At 45.3% G+C, this 21,158-nt stretch overlaps 9 protein-coding genes across 9 annotated transcripts; 4 read left to right on the forward strand and 5 right to left on the reverse strand.

The window, feature by feature from the left end:
- Positions 1–100: 100 nt before the first annotated feature.
- TrAtP1_010564 (uncharacterized protein) lies at positions 101–1,750 on the reverse strand. The gene is made up of 2 exons (XM_014089631.2): positions 1,617–1,750; positions 101–1,553 (listed from the first exon to the last, which is right to left on the reverse strand). Exons 1-2 carry the CDS (start codon positions 1,694–1,696, stop codon positions 185–187), a joined length of 1,449 nt encoding a protein of 482 aa, XP_013945106.2. The 5' UTR covers positions 1,697–1,750; the 3' UTR covers positions 101–184.
- A 1,461-nt stretch (positions 1,751–3,211) lies between these two features.
- On the forward strand, positions 3,212–3,874 carry TrAtP1_010565 (uncharacterized protein; the record flags this gene model as incomplete). Its single annotated transcript, XM_014089630.2, has 1 exon — positions 3,212–3,874. The coding sequence occupies one exon, from the start codon at positions 3,212–3,214 to the stop codon at positions 3,872–3,874; it is 663 nt and encodes a 220-aa protein (XP_013945105.2).
- A 247-nt stretch (positions 3,875–4,121) lies between these two features.
- Positions 4,122–6,475, reverse strand: TrAtP1_010566 (uncharacterized protein). The gene is made up of 3 exons (XM_066114763.1): positions 5,368–6,475; positions 5,179–5,300; positions 4,122–5,125 (listed from the first exon to the last, which is right to left on the reverse strand). The coding sequence occupies exons 1-3, from the start codon at positions 6,043–6,045 to the stop codon at positions 4,396–4,398; spliced, it is 1,530 nt and encodes a 509-aa protein (XP_065970860.1). The 5' UTR covers positions 6,046–6,475; the 3' UTR covers positions 4,122–4,395.
- Positions 6,476–6,603: 128 nt separating this feature from the next.
- On the reverse strand, positions 6,604–8,833 carry TrAtP1_010567 (uncharacterized protein; the record flags this gene model as incomplete). Its single annotated transcript, XM_066114764.1, has 5 exons — positions 6,604–7,460; positions 7,516–7,770; positions 7,834–7,909; positions 7,962–8,505; positions 8,556–8,833. 5 exons carry the CDS (start codon positions 8,831–8,833, stop codon positions 7,372–7,374), a joined length of 1,242 nt encoding a protein of 413 aa, XP_065970861.1. The 3' UTR covers positions 6,604–7,371.
- Positions 8,834–11,753: 2,920 nt separating this feature from the next.
- Positions 11,754–12,509, forward strand: TrAtP1_010568 (uncharacterized protein; the record flags this gene model as incomplete). The annotated part of the gene is made up of 1 exon (XM_066114765.1): positions 11,754–12,509. One exon carries the CDS (start codon positions 11,754–11,756, stop codon positions 12,507–12,509), a length of 756 nt encoding a protein of 251 aa, XP_065970862.1.
- A 28-nt stretch (positions 12,510–12,537) lies between these two features.
- TrAtP1_010569 (uncharacterized protein) lies at positions 12,538–13,356 on the forward strand (the record flags this gene model as incomplete). Its single annotated transcript, XM_014089628.2, has 1 exon — positions 12,538–13,356. One exon carries the CDS (start codon positions 12,538–12,540, stop codon positions 13,354–13,356), a length of 819 nt encoding a protein of 272 aa, XP_013945103.2.
- Positions 13,357–14,013: 657 nt separating this feature from the next.
- On the reverse strand, positions 14,014–14,865 carry TrAtP1_010570 (uncharacterized protein; the record flags this gene model as incomplete). Its single annotated transcript, XM_014089627.2, has 1 exon — positions 14,014–14,865. The coding sequence occupies one exon, from the start codon at positions 14,863–14,865 to the stop codon at positions 14,014–14,016; it is 852 nt and encodes a 283-aa protein (XP_013945102.2).
- A 969-nt stretch (positions 14,866–15,834) lies between these two features.
- On the forward strand, positions 15,835–18,327 carry TrAtP1_010571 (uncharacterized protein; the record flags this gene model as incomplete). Its single annotated transcript, XM_066114766.1, has 1 exon — positions 15,835–18,327. One exon carries the CDS (start codon positions 15,835–15,837, stop codon positions 18,325–18,327), a length of 2,493 nt encoding a protein of 830 aa, XP_065970863.1.
- TrAtP1_010572 (uncharacterized protein) lies at positions 18,261–20,652 on the reverse strand. The gene is made up of 6 exons (XM_014089626.2): positions 20,280–20,652; positions 20,186–20,217; positions 19,812–20,019; positions 19,260–19,705; positions 19,058–19,168; positions 18,261–19,002 (listed from the first exon to the last, which is right to left on the reverse strand). The coding sequence occupies exons 3-6, from the start codon at positions 19,905–19,907 to the stop codon at positions 18,612–18,614; spliced, it is 1,044 nt and encodes a 347-aa protein (XP_013945101.2). The 5' UTR covers positions 19,908–20,019; positions 20,186–20,217; positions 20,280–20,652; the 3' UTR covers positions 18,261–18,611.
- Positions 20,653–21,158: the final 506 nt, after the last annotated feature.

The following is a 21,158-nucleotide window of genomic DNA, read 5'->3' on the forward strand; positions in this document are numbered from 1 at the left end:
AGTAAGTGTTACCTTATTCAGAAGGAGCATACTTATTAACAATGTACATGAGCCTACCTGATGTACACTTGATATTAACAATGTCATGAATGGACCATTAATGATGTTGATGATAGCATGAAGATGTTATTGCATAGATGCTTGCATAGCTGCTCATGCACACTCTTAACTGGGATCCTTCAATCTAAACCTGCGTACCGGATCTTACGCTAGCAGAAAAAATATCAGCAAGCTCTGGAACTCCTCCAGAAACATCAATTCTCACTAAACCAGATTCCTCCACCACTGATAAGTGCTCCGCAATTTGGACAACAATTCTAGAATCCCAAAGTCCTTCTTTCCAGCTTATAGAACGAAGCAAGTCTAGAGATTGCTGTCGTATACATACGCAAGACGTGGTTGTAGCTGCAAAATACAGAGGAGCAATTACGCCTGTATCAACTAAGAACGTCGATTTGGGATTAGATGATGCTAGGATCAGATTTTTCGATAACTCGTTGATTCTAGTGCATTGTGCGTCGGAGGATGATGATACAGGGCTGATATCACCTTTGAGATCAAGCATAAGAGATGTTGTCTGATAATGCAATTCTAGCAATAGCAGCAGCTTTAAATCTCTTGCATTCATGTTGTTTGCTTCGTGCTCAGAAAAGTCATCAAAAGCTTTTTTCCATTGGGTAAATCGTACTTTTATTCCCTGGAGTAAGACTTGCCTCGAAGTCGCATGATTGCTAAGCCTTGTCCACGGTAGATTCAATGTTGAAGATTTCGTCGTAAGGATGTAGAATAGTCGAATCTCAATTTTGTCTAGCGATGACTGGGCACTGCGAAGATTTGAAAATGACATTGATGAGCCAGAATTATTATCTAGTGATTCAACATCGACAGTAGCGGCCAAGTATGGCTGCCGAGAATTCAAAAATGTTGTAGCCTGCATATCTAAGCGTCGAATTATCTCTGAAATGTCTTCTCGAGTCTGGCGACCTTCAAAAGACATGACTTCTTTTGTTCGCCAATCTTTCATAATGCTAAGGCCGTTTTGTAGGTGGAAGAGCGCCATCTTATGATCATCTTGCGCACTTTCAAAGGCGATAAAAAGTATGCACGAGGTCAGAGCGAATTCGACAGGATGGGAAGATGGAGCCTGTCGTAAGTATTTGATAGACCTGTTATAGTGTTGAAGGACGAGTTTATGGGGAGCCAGCGTGCCATTTGAGCTACCATCTAGATGCTCGTAAAGCGCGCTAAGAGCAAGCACCGCATGGAGCACGGCTGGCGAAGCCTCGCTGAATTGGAGGACTGTCTCGTTCCAAAATCTGGACTGGCTGTCGAACCCTGTCAGATAGAGCAATACATGACGACGAAAATATTCAAAATGTCGATATTCATCTCTCGTTTGAAATGTTCCAGATGATATATGAGATAAATGATCCGCACAGCGGCCTTGGTGATTGAGCAGAGGCTTGCTATAACCAAATCCTTCACAGAGGCGCCCGTTTTTCTCGCATCGCACACAAATCGGCTTCGTTTCATCACACTTCACACGACGAACTCTGTGTGAAGCTTAGGTTAGTACTGCTTTGTCGTCTGGAAGATGAAAATCGCTAAACGCATACTTGCATGTGTAGCAGCCCCGCTTAGATTTGGAGCTCTTTGCTCGACGTTTCTTGAGAGTTGCTGGCTCTTCATTACTCATGTTGTCTCAAGGTATCCAAACAGTCTTGTTAAATACAGAGTAGAGATTTTAAAGAGAAAACAACAGTATCTATCCATTATTATCTTAGAAAGCTTTGTTTCAGGGGCGTTTACATGCTTGCCTTGGGCATTCGTAATGTGGCGCAGCTCAGCTGCCAATTAAGCCCAAACCTGCTGTGGGTAATAGCCAACCAGCCTACACGGCGGTGCTGGTTGTAACAGCCTATGTCCAATTTAGTGTGGCAGAGAGTGCGTTCTTCAACACAAATTGAGCTGTATTTTCACTATCCCTAGCTACTTGATAATAGAATACATCGGAAAGACGTAGGATATTATTATAACATTCAATGTCGGTTATATTAGCTCTGAGAATACCCTGAATCGTTTCCAACTGGGCGTAACCGCAACGAGGGTCGTGCCAAACCCTCACGAGCTCTTCAGTAGGAGGAGACTGAAATAGTTCAAGCTTCCCTGGCCATACTGCCTAGCTAGCTGTCTTAGCCCAGAGGTAGCCCGTTTCTACAAACTCCACTACAGCTTCTGGATTTGCGGGCTCGTAAAATCTCATGCTAAACACGTGATTTCCTGTCAGAAGGATCCAAGAGCCATGTCGCAAGCGTTTAAAATCTAGCCCGTGTAATGCGCTCTTCGTATATATCACAAAACTAGAAGAGGAAGGCAGCATGAGCAATGAAGTTTGAGTTCTTGCCCCACAGAAAAGTTTTATTTATATTACCTATGTTAGCTCATGAAATTCAGCCTTCAAGGGGGTCAAAGGATAATATACTTTCAGCCGTAAGAAAGGGCGAGTTACACGTGATGCTATGGCTATGAAAGATAATAAAGGGATCGAGAAGACTGATATATAATGAGGCTGTTCTCGGAGAAAAGCAAACAGATAATTTAAAGCTCAAGTTGTACACCTCTTCCTCTTCCTCAAAGTCATTACACTGTAACCATTCTGATCAAGGTGCAATACAATGAACCCATCCGCCATCCAACAGCCGATGTCACCATTCGGCAAAGCCAACTTATACTCCTCTCCTACAGCCTTTATTCTATCATGTTTTTGGCTTTTTCTCTGTGGAACTTTCGCCTTTGACATAATTCATTATTTTTTCCACAAGTTTTCCAAATCGAGGTATCGCTTGTTACGACTAATTGGAAAATTGCACGAGGTACACCACTTCTACTTCAACAGGCGTCTCCAATTCAATAATTACTACCTCTGGCATAACATATTTTTTGAACTTCCACTGGAACTAGCGTGTCAGGCCTTTGGATCATGGCTAGGGTGGCTAGTTTTAAAGCACATTGCCATACTTGGTTCTAGTGCCGTCTCTGAGCGTTCACTTCATGGTGTTCTCGCTATAGAGGTGGTCAAGGTGGTTGTCGTGGCTATGCTCAGTGGGCGAGATTCCAACCACAAAACCTACAAAACGGTACCGAAAATCCGTACAGGTTTATTGTTGGTCCAGAATACCACGCCCTCCATCATGTGGATCCAGCAGCATATATGAGCTCAACGTTTTATCTCTTTGACTGGCTTTTTGGTACGGCATACACACTGAAATCTCGAAGGGTCACATTGACTGGTGCATCTGGGGCGTTTGGAAAAGCTTTAATGAAAGAGCTACAGACTGAATCGGTAGCTTGCATTCAGCAACTCAAATTTGGAGTAGATTGGACCTACACTGATTTCGATGCGGCGATACCGATCCTCGAAAACACGGATGTTTTGATCCTAGCTCATGGATCAAAAGGGCAAGATGCTCTCAAGGCCAACTGCGAATCCGCTGTTCAATTTATATCATTGTTCAAAAATCATCGAAAAAGCGACCCAAGCCAGATAGATCTTCTGCCCGAAATTTGGGATGTCGGCAGTGAGACTGAGCTGCATCCTTCCTTTGGCATTCAAAATCTCCAAGCATACTCTACTTCTAAGCGCGCCTTTCTTCCCTATACACGCAAATTTTACGACGATGACTCAATTATCTATCGTCATATTGTGCCAGCAGCCTTTCAATCTACTGTGGATTCCGCAAAGCTCCCAGCGGAATGGGTAGCTCGAACAGCAATGTGGTGGATTCGCAGGGGTGCAAGATTTATTCCCGTAACATACACGGGACTTGCCTATCTGTATTATGTCAAATTCATGTCTTTAATTAAAAAGCTGTGATTGAAATTTTGCTGTGGCCTCCTGCGTAAACAGCTGCGCTATTATACACTGTACCCGCCGGGTACCCTCTACTTGCGATCAAGAGCCACATGTCAAATTAATTTAAATTTGTATAATATTCTCTCTTCTCTGATTCAAATAACCAGGCCACACACACAGCAATAGCGGCTATGTACATTCATAAGGTAATTTGCCTAGTCATCACGTAAAAATAAGACATATAACACTCATAAAGCCCGAGAAATAATAAGTTTTAATATATATCTTTCACAACATACGGAGCCAAATTTCTAGTTCAAGCTACTCATGACTTTGTAATTGAGTATGCCAGTTTCAACATTAACGGTATGTGTACATCCACTAACATTTCCCCAGACCTCACGCAAACCATGTCTCAGCCAAAGCTAAAGTTTGTTTCGGGACCCCTTTGACTATAATTATAAACAAATCATCCCCAATCATCTTTCAAGAGGATTGTTACTAAAGCGGCTGGTGGTTTCAGTATCCTGGCGGGTGAGAAGTCACATTGTCCACCACATAGAGCCATTTTGCACTCTTTCATCGTTTGGTCTATCAAACACCTCTTCAAACCACAGTACGCTTTTGAGGAGCTGCAGGACATCACTCCAGTCCGATATTCCGTGTCTTTTCAAAGACGTGCCTAACGTGCGGAAAAACCAGGCCTCATCAGGTTCTCCCTGAAGCCCGAATCCGCCCATATAGAGGATCCATATTTGCAATATCCAGGCCTCGCCGATCCAGTCAACCATGAGATGCTCATAGTTTGCAATAAGGTGGCTTTTCAGTCTGCTGGCCACGATACCAGTGTATGAGGGCAGTATGCCTAGGAAACGCCGTACGTGATTCAGATAGAGTAGCATTCCTAACCGGCAAGCCTCCTGCATGAGAGATCCTGTACGCGCTAGGTCGACGGGTTGCCGCTGCGAGAGAAACGTATGCACCACTGGATTTACCCAGGCACCACACCCATCCCTGCTGCAGATGCTCAAGGCTGGATTTTGATGCTGAGGTAGACTAAATGCGGAAAAGGAGAAGATGGCTACAATCTCATATGCGTTTAACCACTCCGAGTGTTGGATCTGCGACGAATCGTTCCAGATGCGAGTTACATGGTCTATATTAGTGCGCACGTTTGTAGAAGACAGAGGCAACACAGCAAACTTCTCCCATTGCCGTGGTGATGGATAGCAAGGAGGGTGGTCAAACACGCACGCACCACGAAGTTCACACCTACGCAGTTCAGCCTAACAACCCAAAGCTCATAGGGAAAGTGTTCTGCTCACCAACTAATTGTTATTCTCAGCTCCTCATTTTGTTCAAGAGCATCGATGCCCCCTGCTCGGCTGACTAAGTGCTGAAGACCTTGGTGATGTATAATCCACATGTCTCTATTGCCACAAAGCTCCTACACCTGTACGGTTAGCCTCAAAGTTTCAAGACGTGACAGAGGGTCTTGGTAAACCATCCCATACCTCATATACCAACAGCGCGGTAATTGCACTTATAGCATATTCTAGATCCCTTTTTTCCGTGGCCCGTAGCGTTACTTGTAGAGAAGACAATGCCTTTACATGAAATCTCATAGAGTCATAACTTTCAGCAGCTTTACGAGCTCCCGATCTCGCTATTGTCTCGTGTAGAGCAGAGTTGGCCAAAATCTGGAACATTGTTGGCCCATATCGCATTCCGAGAGTGAACCAGGCGTCTCGCAAGTGTGTTTGAGCTCCGCCACTGTCGCCATCACGAAAGACTGCCACGCCTTGAGTAAGCCTACAATTAGCTGCTGAAAAATGCAAAGAGAGCCCACCTTCTGAAAGAAGCTGACGACCTCTTGCATCGCTCTCGAGCTGCACCCCAATCGGTAGCTTCACGTGAGATGAAAAATTAGAGAGAGTCGCCCAGCGTCGAGGAAGCCACCATGTCGGCTGTAATTGGTACAGTTTCTTGGCCAGATCTAAACTGGCCTTCGTCGTTGGTTTTCGGCGTGATTTCCCCACATCTTTCATGGCGTGCTGCCGAATTACTCGTATCTGATCCGAAGAATTTAGGTGGTAGCCATTGGAAAAGTTGACAAATGCGAATTTGCCTCCATGTTCCATTCCCTCGCTGCGCATTGGTGAAGCGCAACGTGTCTCATCATCCCAGACCATGGCATGCGACAGAGAGGCAGTTACTCATAAAACCGCCTTACATTACATGTGTGGGTGCCACGAAGCAGGATTGAAAACATACCGGTTGTTATCCCAGTTTAGCGGGGAAGAAGATGTCCCAACTTCAACCTCCTGTGTCCTCTATCCGGAATCTCAGGTGCTTACTAATGATAAGCTTATTGGCAATGACAAATGGCAACCGCGTATTCTAGTGGAAACCAATGAGGTGTTTGTTCATTATACATCGGGGCATTCCTGGAAGAGGTTAGGTGTGGTTGCAAATGCCCCAACTAGAAGTCCCGGCTCAGCCTCAAAGCCGGGAAGAGTTCCTGCTATGTATGTATGTTTGTTGCATGAAGCGGTCGGTGAGATTAGTAACTTACCGACTTGGCTGACCAAGCTCAAGGCGTAGGTGAGACCCTAGTAAGGCATGAGACTTTAGTTCATTTATAAGACTTACAGCATAAAGCTGCGACAGCAGCATCATTACATACCTAGCATATATAGAGACTGTTTCAATACTATTTTATTCAGCGCAATTATCACCCCATATGTGACATACCAATAAAACAGTAGTAAAGGCATATTTATCAGCGCAGGGGGGGCGTATTTCAGTCTCGTGCTGAGAATTATTGAACAACCAAGCTCGCTAACCCTGTGATTTGCCCTGAATGAGAAGGATGGATTGGACAAACAATTTAAGCTTCATTTTTCCCGCGCGGTAATGGATTCGATCCTCGTGCATTTCTCAGCAGAGACTAGGCGAGCCGATGCCTCGGTGAGAGCACCAATTGCCGCTATGTAATCATCCAGTAAATGAGATGACGTGAGCCCTGCTGCTGTCAGAAGCTAAAATTGTCAACTTATGAGGCTTGAAATTAGCTAGTATCTTCATATTGCTGCGCAGCCTTTCGCTGATTATTTCTGCAATTCGTTCATAGAAAAAGATTTCTCTCACCAAAGCATATAAATTAAATATCCCCGTTCTTAATGACTAACAAGCATTGTGACGACAAGCAGCAACACCATGTGTACCTGTCGTTCCAACGGGACCATCAGAAAGGATGACTGTATTTAGGCAACGGGTGAAAAGCAAAAAGAGCTATTTAGTTGTGAATACGCAGTTGTAAAACTAAGAACTCGCTGTAGAAGGGTGGTGCGCCTGCGGCGTTGCCTCAATTTTCTTAGTATATCTAGATTAGAGGGCTGCCATTTGATGGTCGCCGTTACAATGATTTGGCCACACCACACATGATCAGGAAGTACCACCTCTAACTGGTCTTCAGAAGACCGTCCGCGAGGCCGCAATATATTTAGCTCGCGCATCTATACCCAATAGTTTGCAATTTCTCTCAAATCGTGTAAAAGCGCCGGAGGATTATCGAGGCCCGGAAAGTGGCCACCAAACTCGTGATCTATATGGTCATCAGACATAGTCATTGATGCCAACTTAGCAGGATATTCACGCACCTTTATACATCACCATATTTCCGACCTTTGCGACCACAGGTTCAGGCCAAAAGCCGACATTGTACTTGAACGCACTGAATAGTAAAGGCGCGTCCGTTTGCGCTTTTGTGTATGACGTTTTGAAACCATTTGGATTTTGGAAGTAGATGTATACCGATGAAAGAAACGATCGTGTCAAGTAGTACAAGGACACAGACAACAGAATTTGTTTGTGGTCTAAGACAGACGGACTAGTTCCCGCCTTTGGATCTGACCCTGTATCAAAAGTCAATTTGTTTGCGCGCAAAGCATACCGTTTGTAGCCGCGGTGTCACTTACATGAAATGTACTTCTCGCCAATCCACGCCAACTGGCCCATTGGACTATCCAAAAGAGCCAGGCCGATTGTATTGGGCTAATTAACATCAGCGTCACATCTTTTCCTTTGAAGATGACTTGCATGTTACCCTTGTAGTCTGCTCTGAGAAGTAGGCGTTTCCGGAAGTTAACCAGTCCATAGACCTTTGCTGTTCGAACTGCTGCAATGGAGAAGATAAGGTGATATTCTGTGCGGCTAGTTCCGTGGAGCTAAGGGGATAAAATGGAAGCATTGAAAAATGAGCAGCTCGCGTTGATGTGTTGAAATTGTCATAGAGGCTGTAGGCTGGCGCACAACCCCAGTCTGTTCCAAAGGTGGCAAACTGATCATAACCCAGTACTTCGCGCATCAAAGTATTAAATACACGCGCTGTGTCGTCTATAGTCCAGTTTGCAGGCGGTGGCGATGAGAAAGTAAACCCTGGCAGTGAAGGAATTACCACGTGAAATGAGACAGGTCGCCCCTTGGATGTTTTGCTTTTTTCTGTAAGCTCATTAACAATAGGCAAGAATTCTAAAAACGATCCTGGCCAGCCATGATTGAGCAGGAGGGGAATTGAGCTTTCGTCGGAGGCTCGCTGATGAATGTAGTGGATAGTTAATCCTTCAATTTCGACAGTGAAATGGTTGTATCTGTTCTACATTAGCCAACTGGAGTGACCGAAGCGTTGTCACATTCTCACTTGTTGAGAGCCGCTTCCTCATGACCCCAATTGAAATCTTCCAACCATTGAGTACGTAAACTCCCTAAGACATCGAGAGCAATGCCACTGGAATTACCGAATCCAGAGAATTCTGAATGAGACGGTAGGCGTGTCTCTCGAACCAGATCAATCATTCTCGGAACTCCAGCTGAGAGATTGACAGTGAATTCCTTAGGGGTAAAACCATTGTGCACAGGACCATTACTCAGAACGATGCCCGCGCTGGCGAGGAGAAATGCAAACTGTTTCTCCAACATTTTCGTACGAATGATTCGTTTGCTTTGAAGATCCAAAATTGTATTGACAACGATATCATGCTCCAATGCTGCGATCTGGGTCGTTACTACAACATATATACTGTTAGACACACCCATTCTAGACTCTATCCGACCTGAGGTTGATTACAATATCTATGATTACAATATCTATGGTAATATCAGAGTTACAGGCTTCTTGATACAAATTAGGTGGGACTACACTGGGACCACATTCCTGGATCGGCTTAGAGCGATCTATCACGCCTTTCTCGTTGTCTAGCCCACTAGAGACATGCTGGTAAAGATCTAGGATTTCGCCGAGAGAGCTCATTGCCACAGGTACTACGTATGCTAAAAATGCTTAAACCAGCATTTTAGCATTTCATCACTTAGTAATAAGTTTTGCACCGGAGTGGGAAGGCGTAAACAGAAGTTAATCAATATCGGTAGCGTTTTGCAGCAAACAGCGCCGTAGCCAAACACGTACTCGCCTAGAAACCTCCTATTTGCTCAAACCCTGCTATCATGTTGGTTGTCTCCTTCATGCTGACCAACTTTGTATCCCATGGAATGTGCTGTTGGAGTACCGTAAATATGAATGCGTTGCGTATCTGTAGGTGTAGGTCTTACAGGACCTGTTCATGGGATGCTATATCCCGCTGCTTCATCATAATCTCTTAGTGATATGCGCTTAGACACGGCAGTGCGAGATATAACGGTCTCTATGAAAGATTGAGAGATGGGTACTACTACTATCTCAGACTGCCATCTTCTATACAATGGCAAGCTGTTTAGAAATACTAGGTGCCATGTCACTAGCGTGGCTGTTTTGCAATGTATTCCGACGTTGCGACCAAATCGGACCGATCTATTCAAGCTATTAAGTATAGAACCTTTCTTTCTACTCATCGTCTTTCAAATCACGCCGATCGTCATAATCATGTTTTGTAACCGACAGTGACTGAAAGACGTTGCAGATAGCCCGAATCATATAGCATTTATTACTACGGACACAACAAGTCCAGAATCTCCAATTGCTTCAATTGGAAAGTTTACAGGTGGTTCAAATAGCCTCAGACAATATGTGTGATCGTGAGCTACCATAAACCCACAAGAGTCAAATGAGCGCTAACATAGCCGTCGCTTATATTGTAATTTAATCTTGTTACATTGAAGATGTGGAATCACGGAATCTATATATGGCTTACAAATATAAATGATCAGCATGGGTAAGGAAGTTGCCTAACACCTTGAATTTTACCTTTCATGACTGCCCCAGTGTTCTCAATCGACCGCCACTTGAGAAAAGTAACTACCCCCAGCTGCATGCATTCAGTGTCTTATTTCCATCAATTAAAACCCAGCCTTTCCCGGTTCACCCCATAAACCGACAAGAGACTTTTTACTCAGTGCGTATGTGCTCTTTATTCCATAATTCCGATGGTTGTCAGAAGCCTCGGTCTAGTCTACTTACCGCCAATACAAGCTTGTTCACCATCCAGAAGAGTGAAGATGCGATTTCTAGTCTTCCTCGCCCGACATAGATTCTTCGTCAAAAAACAAACAAAAGGTAACCCATTTTTGTCCGATCACACTTCGTCATATATTGCGCTGGCCGAGTCCAATTGACCCTGGAGTACAAAGCAGGCTGATGTAAAGACAAACAGATTCATTTATATGCCAAAGGCAATATTGTAAGTAAGCTTAGGAAATGAAAGTGTAGCAGAATTCGCGCAGGCTGTCTACCTACGTAGCGATCCATTGGGATGACAAAGGGTTGTCTGGCGGAACGGTATTCATAAAGCGACTGTAGTCGATCCAAGGTCCCTAAAAAGCACTTCAGTCTGAGAGCCAAAAAATGCAAAGTAACAACTCAAGACGTTCCCCCATTGTCAGGCCTTTTCCTTTTTCTTAAACAGTCAGGTCGCTCATATACATGGATCTAGCCAGCACTGATAAGAAATTGGATGAATCCCAGCCCTGCTACTCCGTACAGCGCCTTGCAAATCGAGATATTTATGGAGCTGTGAAAGTCGATATGCAGTCACCGATTCCGCAAAAAATCTCTGAAAAATGTGTGTTGACAATTATGCAGACTACCTTTATTTATCCAACACATAATTAGGAATACCATTGCTCCCGACTCTCTGGTAGAAATTACAGGTAGGTATGCAGCAGTGCCAATATTATTCACCAGCCAACCGCAATGCATTAAATATCTCAGTCAAAATGCTGGCTCGACCATATATAATGATAGGCGTAGCACCTAAATTATAGGCGTGGATTTATACTTGACACTCCGATGCATGCCTGTATTTCCTCCATGCGGTATGCATACATACTCGTTAAGATAATCCGCATTATCATCGTGCTTGGATATCAACACATAATTATGTGATCCATCTATAATTCCATTGTCTAGGAATACCATTATTAGATATATTTATGAATGCAAATACAAAACTAGTTTGCCTGTTATTCCATCTGTTAGTAAACAACTTGCAGTCTGCCAAACTGACCCCAAATCACTTCATTGGCTGGTCAGTTCTCATTGTATAAGGATTTCGGTAACCCCTTCGTGGATAATAGCATTTAGCTCCCAGAATATTTATCCGTCAGCAGGTGATTTACCCAATTGGTAGGATAAAGTTGTTCAGCTAAATCAGGAGCTAATCATGAATCCCAGGCTAAATTGGTAACGAACGAGACGTGGGATTGCAATACTCCCATAATGCAACCCCATCAACGTCTTGTTTGGGGTAGCAGAGTGTGGGGTATAAATGCAAAGAGCATTGCTTGCTTAAATTAAGAATTGAGGTCTTATGTTTAACGTTATAGTGCCGCCTAATTTCGCCATTTCTTCATATTTACGCAGATCAATCACGTTGTCCAAGAACCTGTCTCTATGCAATCTCTACAGATGTCTCAAGGCGCAGAAGAGAAAATAGAGGTCAACCATGCGTCGCAAGCTGAAACAGCGGATAATTGGGCCAACCTCGCCGAAGATGCTCGCAATGCGACAGAAGAAGAACATAGCTTGACTTTCTTCAAGGCAGTCAAGATGTACCCGCAAGCGTGCATGTGGTCCATGGTTGTCTCAATCGTTGTCATTATGGATGGATATGACACGGCTCTTATCGGCTCTCTTTTCGCGTATCCCGCTTTTCAACAGCAGTTTGGGCAAGCTCGAGGACATGGCAAATACCAGTTGGAGGCAAAGTGGCAGACTGCTTTAGGATTGGCTAGTCCTCTTGGTAATATTGTTGGCATTTATCTCAACGGACTCATCACCGAATGGTTTGGCCACAAAAAAGCCGTTTTGGGAACTCTTGTGTTTCTCAGTGGAGTTCTATTTATCCCCTTCTTCTCAAAGACCATCGAGGTGCTTTTTGCCGGCGAGTTACTGTGCGGCCTGGCTTGGGGCGTTTTCACCACTTTGGCTCCTGCATACGCCTCGGAGGTTGCTCCAGTAGCCCTTCGCGCATACCTTGAGACCTTCGTTGTCCTCTGTTGGGGAATTGGCCAGTTTGTTTCTTACGGCGTTCTCTACGGCTTGGTCAACCGCACTGATGAATGGTCTTGGCGAATCCCGCTGGCTGTCCAGTGGGTTTGGCCCGTTATTGTTATTCCCCTGCTCTTATTTGCCCCTGAATCCCCCCTGGTGGCTTGTTCGTAAAGGCCGTATCGACAAAGCAGAGCAGTCTATGAAGCGCCTGTCCTCCAAGAAATCGCAAAACAGCAAGCAATCCGTTGCTTTGATGGTTCAGACTACCAACTTAGAGGCGGCCATGACGGAAGGTGCATCATATGGGGATTGCTTTCGCGGAACGAATCTGTGGCGTACTGAAATCGGATGCGTCGCTTGGGCGTCTCAGGTTCTCTGTGGATTTGCCATAGCCAACTACTCGTCCTACTTTTACGAACAGGCTGGGTTGCCGGCGGCAAACGCTTACAAAATGACAATTGGACAAGGAGGCATTCATTTCTTGTGTACCCTGCTCTCGCTATTTGTGACTGCAAGATTTGGCCGACGTGGGATCATGCTCTGTGGATATGCCGGCATGTCTTGCGCTATGTTTACTCTTGGATTCCTGGCACTTGCTCGCCAGACCACGGGCCTGGGCTATGGACAGGCTATTATGTATCTCGTCTGGTATGTCGTCTACCAGCTGACGATTGGTCCGACTGCCTTCATCGTTGTTGGCGAGATATCCTCCACCCGTCTTCGATCTAAGAGTATTTCTCTGGCTCGCAACGCATACAATGTTGCGAATGTGTTTAGCGCCACTGTGGCTCCCTATACTCTGAATCCCACTGCGGGAAATCTGAAGGGCAAGACTGCCTTCTTGGCCGCCGCGTTCTCACTGCTTTGTTTGTTGTGGGGCTACTTCCGCCTCCCGGAAAGCAAAGACAGGACGTTCGAGGAGCTAGACCTCTTATTTTCCAGGAATCTCAAGGCACATGAATTCAGAGACGCATCTGTCGACGACATGGATATGCCGGAATTTACTAAACAGCAATGAATGCACTTCCAGTGTTCTTGCTATCCTTTAAGCGTCTTTAACAGATAGTATTATTAGCTTTAATTAAATACAATACAATGCTGCTGTTCCTACTCCAGCTACGTATGTGAGTGGATTGTAATTCTTTCCCTAGCATTTGGATTTGAATCAAGTTTGAAGAATTCTTCCAAGATTAGTATTTCTACTAAAACTGCAAGAATGGCAGGCAATTCCATATCAAAGTATAATGTGTATCTAGTATCACGAGCTATGTAAAGTGTTAACTATATACAAGTCTTATCATGAGATTTGAAGATTCCCTTTTCTTACTATCAAAAGAAAGTAGCTTCAGGTGGGAATGAAACTACGGCTAAAGAGAAATAATACCATATGGGAGTAGTTAAGAACATAAGGAAATACAATTCAACATAGAACATTTAATTCACTAGTGCACTCCACGTTTATACAGGCAGCTTGCGGCTTGCCCTATAAAGGCCATGGGGAATCTTTCTACTCCATAATTTCACAAACCGAAAGAGAATCGCGCGTGGCGACAACATGAAGGATTTACCCGTTGAACAAATTTTCCCAGCCAATCATTTGCCAATTTTGGAAAAACTAAATACTTCTATTCAAGAATATTCTATTAGCCTGATTGTAAAGGCCAGCAGATAGGCCTTATTTAATATGAGCATCAAGCCACACAAGGATCTCCTGGAGAGATTCTTCCCGATCCGAGTCATTGAGGAGCTCGTGGAGGCCCGAATCCAAAAGCCGTAGCGTCTTATCTTTAGAATCGATACCTCTAACAAAATCTTCACTTCCCTTAGGATCAGCGCTTTTATCAGCAGTACCGTGCATGACGAGCGTGGGGACATGCCAGTCCTTGAGTCCTTGGTTTATAGCCTGCGCTGTGCGGAGAGCAGAGGCAGCCAGGAGAAAAGGCATCTGTCTCTTCACCATCAGCGGGTCAGCCTCTGCCGACTGCAGCAGTTCAGGTTGGCGTGATAGAGCAGAGGGGGGTGACCGTGGCATAGGAAGTGACCAGTGTGGCACGATGGTGGCGCCCGCACTCAGCACCCATCTCACCAAGGTCGACACTGGACCTGGAAACGGAGGGCTGGTCAAGATGACTCCATCCACCAGAGATGGGTCCGCGACGACGCTGCCTGCCGTGACAAGAGCACCCAAGGAGTGGCCGAGTAAGAAGAGAGGTACGTTCTCTCTCTTCGCCTCTCGCCGCAGCTCTAGATGGTCCTGGATGGCCCTCTCAACGTCCACGCTGCCGCGAACGCCAGGTGACCGTCCGTGACCCCACATGTCGAATGCCCTGACTTCGAGGCCGTGTTTGCCTAGCTGCGGGATCAGGGCACAGTGCCCATCTACATAGCGCTCTGCGTGCTCCCCATATCCGTGCTGTAGGATAATGATAGCTCGAAGTGGATGAACCCGCCAGGTGTGGAGGACTACACCAGACTGAAGAGTGCCGGTGTCATGTTCAATCTTGTATTGTATTGACTCGTCAGTCATGACAACGCAGAGGTTCTCTGGACAGTAGTCGAGGGTACGTAGTGACAGGGAAGTAAGGAGCAATATGTCTAACTGAATTTATGGCAAATAATGTAATTTAGAACATGGATTAGTCATTAACCCCCCCGCCCTTGAAATAGCAACTGATAGCTTTATCAATAGCTTGAATAGATTCTATGCCTTTTCATAAGTGAAAAAGAAAATTAAATACCTTCTTCTGCAACTCAAGCTCTGCAGCTTGAATTCTAGAAGCTTGGCCAAGTGCCTGGGAGAAGCCAATGCCATTATAAGCAGTAGCGGCATTGATTTTAATGTTCGCTGCTTGGGCTGTCAGCGCGGTCGACGCTACAAGCCAACGGCAACAGTGGATGCTTCCATATTTTTTCTGTACCAACAAACTACAAAGAGAAGTCTTCTCTTCAATTTACTGCGCATAAATAGCTTCAACTTACTAAATATTTCTGCCCCAGCTTGTTTCAAAGGTCGCTCTAGATGAAATAAGATTCTCAGAAGACATAATGCCTGCCATGTCCCCAAGGCCATGACCAGAATATCAGCCAGCCAGTGCTTCTTTAAGCCACAGCGCTGAGCTCAGCATGGTAACTTGAGCAGTCTGTTGTTAGTGACCTTCAATGCCGATTTTTGCTCTCCAGGACACATTGTTTGCTCCACTCCTACTACCCCCATCTCTCTGGATTGTCATTACCCCGCATATTAAACAAGGCTTTGCTCGATAGGTATCTCAGGCTGAAGTGAATTTACCGTATAATGGCAACCGGTATTGTCAATCATGCGTTGGATAAACACGGGATCGCATGTAACACGGTTTTTTGGGTGTTTCATAGCTATCGAAAAGCCACCCACAGAATCGATTTATCTATTGCTCACCCTATTGTTCGCATTTGTGTCTTCAGCCTGTAGTATTCCAGATTTACAGTCTTGTTAATTCTGCACATTGTGTTCTTGAGTATGCTTGTGAATGAGACAGGCCTCGATGGCTGGCTGCGGTATGCCGCACTTCCTGATGAGTTTGCCAGCCTACGCCCACAATATTCGGCAATCATCTCTCTTACGGATAGTCAAAGCAGCCCTATATTCACTGCCGCGAGAGAACTGCAACTTGGTCTCTCCAAGATCTTAAGTCAGAATATTAGTCTTGAGACGAAGGTCTTGGGACCCGCAGCCAACTCCTTTATTATTGTAGGAACTGTTGACACATTCCTATCTACCAAAGGGGATATTTATGGCGCCCTGCCTCTTAAAGAGGATGGTTACTGTCTTGTTTGTAAGAATGGGAGGGCAGCTGAAATAATCGGCCAAAACGATCGAGGTGCATTGTACGGCGCTTTTGAGTTTCTCAGACTTTTGTCGCAGAATCAACCACTGCCCGAGATGCGTATATCGAATCCCAGTGCTCCGATTCGGTGGGTGAACCAATGGGATAACCTCGACGGCACCATTGAAAGAGGATATGCTGGCCCTTCCATTTTTTTCGCAGACGGACATGTGCTCGACGACCTGACTCGTGTTCAGCAATATGCGCGGCTGCTGGCATCGGTCGGGCTGAATGGTCTGATTGTGAATAACGTCAACTCCAATTACAACCTTCTCAATCCTTTTAATATGCAAGGCCTGGCTCGAATTGCTGACATCATGAGACCATGGGGAGTTCGAATTGGTATTTCTTTGTATTTTGATACCCCAAAAGAACTCGGAGGTTTGCAGACATCTGATCCTCTGGATCGCAACGTCATTGCTTGGTGGGAGGACATTACTTCTGAGCTTTATCGTCATGTCCCAGATATGCTGGGGTATCTGATCAAGGCAAACTCTGAAGGACAACCAGGTCCATTAACATATGGCCGTACTCTTGCCGATGGTGCAAACATGTTTGCAAGAGCCCTGCAGCCTCACGGTGATGGCGTCGTCATGTATCGCGCTTTTGTCTACAACCACCACCTCGATGAGTCGAACTGGAAGAATGATAGGGCAAACGCGGCTGTTGAGTACTTTGATGGGCTGGATACTCAATTCGAAGATAATGTCATTATTCAGATCAAATACGGCCCCATCGATTTTCAAATTCGGGAACCGCCGTCACCTCTTCTTGCTCACCTACGGAAAACGCCAATTATTCTCGAATTACAAGTCACACAGGAGTATCTTGGCCAACAAGATCACATCGTATATTTACCACCACTTTGGAAGACGATTTTCGATTTTGATCTCCATGTAGACGGTCAGAAATCGCTGGTTCGAGACGTAGTCTCCGGCCAACGATTCAATTGGAGCAGAAGTGGCTACGCAGCGGTCGTTAATGTAGGAAACGATCCTACATGGCTAGGAAGTCATCTTGCTATGGCCAACCTATATGCATACGGATTGTGCGCTTGGGACCCTCAACAGAGTGAGGTGGACATAATCCAAGGCTGGGCACAATTGACCTTTGGCCTAAATAAAGCAGTCGTGGATACCATAACAAATATCTCTATGGCTTCTTGGCCTACATATGAAAATTACAGTGGCAATCTTGGCATTCAAACTTTGTGCGACATTGTCACACATTGCCATTATGGCCCCTCCCCAGCCGCGCAGGATGGTAATGGATGGGGTCAGTGGACTCGCGCTGATGCACGTTCAATTGGAATGGATCGAACTGTTGCCACGGGGACAGGAAATTCAGGACAATATCCTCAAAAGGTTGCTGATAGGTTTGAGTGCATTGATACCACTCCTGATGAGCTTCTCTTGTGGTTTCACCATGTTCCGTACACTCATCGTCTCAAGTCAGGCAAGACAGTTATTCAGCACTTCTACGACGCCCATTATGCCGGAGCACTTGTTGCCCAGACATTTGCACAGCAGTGGGAAATACTGCGGGGATTGATAGACGACAATCGATTTGATCATATGGCTTTTCGTCTCCAGTATCAAGCGGGTCATGCTCTGGTCTGGCGAGACTCCGTTAACAATTTCTATTACGCTAAATGTGGAATTAGAGACGAACATAATCGCGTTGGCAACCATGCATGGAGAATTGAGGCCGAAGAGATGACACTTGAAGGATACAAAGTGGTTCCTGTCACGCCATTCGAGGCTGCATCAGGAGGGAAGGCCATCGCAACAATCCCAGGCGCGGATGTAGGTACTGCAACATGTACTGTTGCTTTTCCTTCTGGGACTTATAACATCGCGATTAACTACTACGATCATCTTGGCGGCAGGTCACAATATGAAGTCTTCGTAAACGAAAGACTAATTGGTGCTTGGGCGGGGGATCTTCAAGATAAATTAAGTCATGACTTCTCGGACCGCATTGACGGCCATTCTGCGACTCGCATCACTTTCGACAGTGTAGAAGTGAAAAAGGGCGATTCCCTTAAGATAGTTGGCAGGCCAGATGGAAACGAGCTTGCTCCGATAGACTATGTTTCCTTGTTGCCACAAGGTGTTGTGGACTAAATTTAACAAAGCAGCTCAGCTAGCTCCAACTCTCACTCTCGGAATTAGTACAAATCCAGCCTATTTAGAATAGATTCCCAAAAATATGAATCGGAAAATAGTCCGCCATAGCATAGAAAGCACTTTGATTAGGGTGCAATCCGTCTCCTGAGTCATACTCTCTCTTGAGCAGCGAATGATCTGCTGGGTCCCGCAAGATTTCATCAAAGTCAACCACGGCGTCGAAGATGCCGCTGCTGCGAATCCAGTTATTGATGACCTGCCTCGTAGACTCCCGAACTGGGTCACAATAGGATGTATCGGGGGGAATTCTCATGCTCTTTGATGTCTATTGGTGGGAGGCTGAAAGGTGTTAAAGTTGCCGCAAAGACCGCGACACCATGTGCTCTTAGCCGGGTAGTAATTTGTTTATACGCTGCAATTAGCCGATTGCTCAAGATCTCTTGACTGTGAGAATCAGCGGGTGCCATGCCAATATCGTTAACACCTTCAAATAACAGAACAGAGCTGACACCGGAAAGAGACATAATATCCCTATCTAGCCTACTCAGCACGCTAGGTCCAAGGCCATGGTCCATCACGCGGTTGCCTCCAGCCGCTTGGTTCACGACGGCAAGGGAAGTATATAATTCAGATGTACTAGCTTGCAGTCGTCTAAAGAGAATATCTGGCCATCTTCACGTATAGTCAGCTAGCGTTAACTAGTCTTGGCTGAACAATATCCACGCACCTGGTGTCGCCATTAGTAAGGCTGCATCTGCCGTCCGTAATGCTGTCTCCAATGATAGCAAAGGCTCGCGCATCTCGCGGCGCAAAGACTTCGACACCACTGATGTAATACCTGTGCCACTGTCAGAAGCTATAACGGGAAAAACGCAAAAGTGAAATACATCACAATGGGAAGAATCTGAAAGAAAATTCTCTTGACGAACCAGTGGTCAGCCTGCTTGACAATAAGGCGATTAAAATCCCTCTCAGACACACAATTTCCCTTGATGAAGTACGATGTGGTGCGACTCCCTGGATGTGCGGTGATACATTGCGCGTTATGGCCAGTCTCAATGAAGATACTGATACTTAATACGGTCTGGGGCTGTAGGAAAACCCCAAAGCTTATGGCATCAGAAACCATGAGCGCTCCAGCTGGAATGGTAGTAGATTCACTCTCGTCGAAAGTGACGGTTTGTATAGTTTGAGGCTGAATTTCTGGGATTCCTGACTGGTTCTCAGTCGCCAGTGCTAGTGTTGTGTGTGCTATGGAAAGAGATTCGGATCCAAATGCATTGGATAGTCTGATTCGCAGGAACTTTTCCGTTCCAATTGACAATCGTACGGTTTGACGAATGGTGGTATTACGGAAGGCCACGCCCTCTTGTATCTGCAATTGGAGTTTCATTGTGAGCTTTAGCTGAAACTTTGGATAGATGCCCAAGGCTGAGGCGATGGAAGTTCACAATTCTTCCGATTTACGCTGTCTTACTTACAAAATCGTCGGGGGGTAAGTTATCGCCCTCTATGAGCATTGGCATGCTAGCCCATGTGTGAATCCAGCGCCCTTGGCCGTTTGGTAGTGAACTCATTATGGCTGCGCTGTCGAAGTAAGTAGCAATAATTTGCAACGGCTTGTCGTATTCATCTGGAATGCTAAGATAGCAGCGGTCTTAAACCGCCTTTGACAAGGACAGAGGTGGCCTTCGCGATCTACCGGATAAATTTGCAATCAACGGCGCCCACCAATCATTTGCCTCAGAGCAATCTCAGCAGCCTAAATTCAGAGACAGTGAACGCACCTTAAAAGGTCATTTTGCTGCTACTGGTTTCGAATTTAGATAAAGGAGTAGACATATTTGAGACTGACATTTAAAACTGTTCGATGTGGCAGAAATCCCACTGAGCAGGTTTGTTGATGATGATTCGTTAAATGGATCGTTGCGGTACCAATGTGGACGTACCTGTCCTATCGACATCCGCTGTGTCTTTGTCTCATTTGGATGACCCTTAGACCCGGCTCAAAAAGTGATATGTTTGCGAGCTCTGATGCATTATCTTCGTACGTAGCATCCAGTTGGTACATCTAAGACACAGTCAGTCCATCGAAGCACTTGCCTTGTCTATGTTGGAAGGGGCCATTGTCTCCATGCAAATATCTTCGCTATTAACGCCGTTAAACGCTTTGACGCTCGAATTACATTATCTGTGTTGTAGCTGATGCAATAAATGTATTTTCTACTCAATGCGACAAAATCTTCACTCATTAGTCTCAATGCCGGTTGACTTTTCGCTGAAGGACACATCGAGACTGGGTGGTTTCGCGTTACACGGCCTGCATATGCGTATTGAATCACGTCGAATGGTTAGAAATCCAAACAAAACCCGCTAACATGTGTTATTCAAAAATGTAATTATTCGGACCTTGTTTTATTTAAATCCTTGAAATATTATCATAACAGTTGAAAATCTTCGCATCCATAATGAGAGATTTTCTAGAAAACGTGTTGTATTTTAGGGTAAGTATGGAGTACGTGTATAGAGATTGATTACCCGGCCTTGCCGGCGCCCCGACGTCCATTTAGCGGCACCCCGCCAGTGCCCTGAGGCGCGTCTTTGGCCATAATTACAAGTAGGTGCCGCTGAAATAAAACGGGGTGCCAGATCATCACTTGGTATTCATCTCTAGCTTCTAGCGATTCAACATAGATGTGTTTGTAGAATTTAGAAGAGTTACAATTGCCCAGTCAATAGCTCGCAGCTCCAGAGGGCTGTGTTCTTGCATACCACTCGCATCGACCCAAAAAAGGAATAATATGATGTGCCTATTGAACCGCAAGTTT

The sequence above is a fragment of the Trichoderma atroviride genome, chromosome 5 (assembly GCF_020647795.1).
Source record: "Trichoderma atroviride chromosome 5, complete sequence".
NCBI classification, from domain to species: domain Eukaryota; kingdom Fungi; phylum Ascomycota; class Sordariomycetes; order Hypocreales; family Hypocreaceae; genus Trichoderma; species Trichoderma atroviride.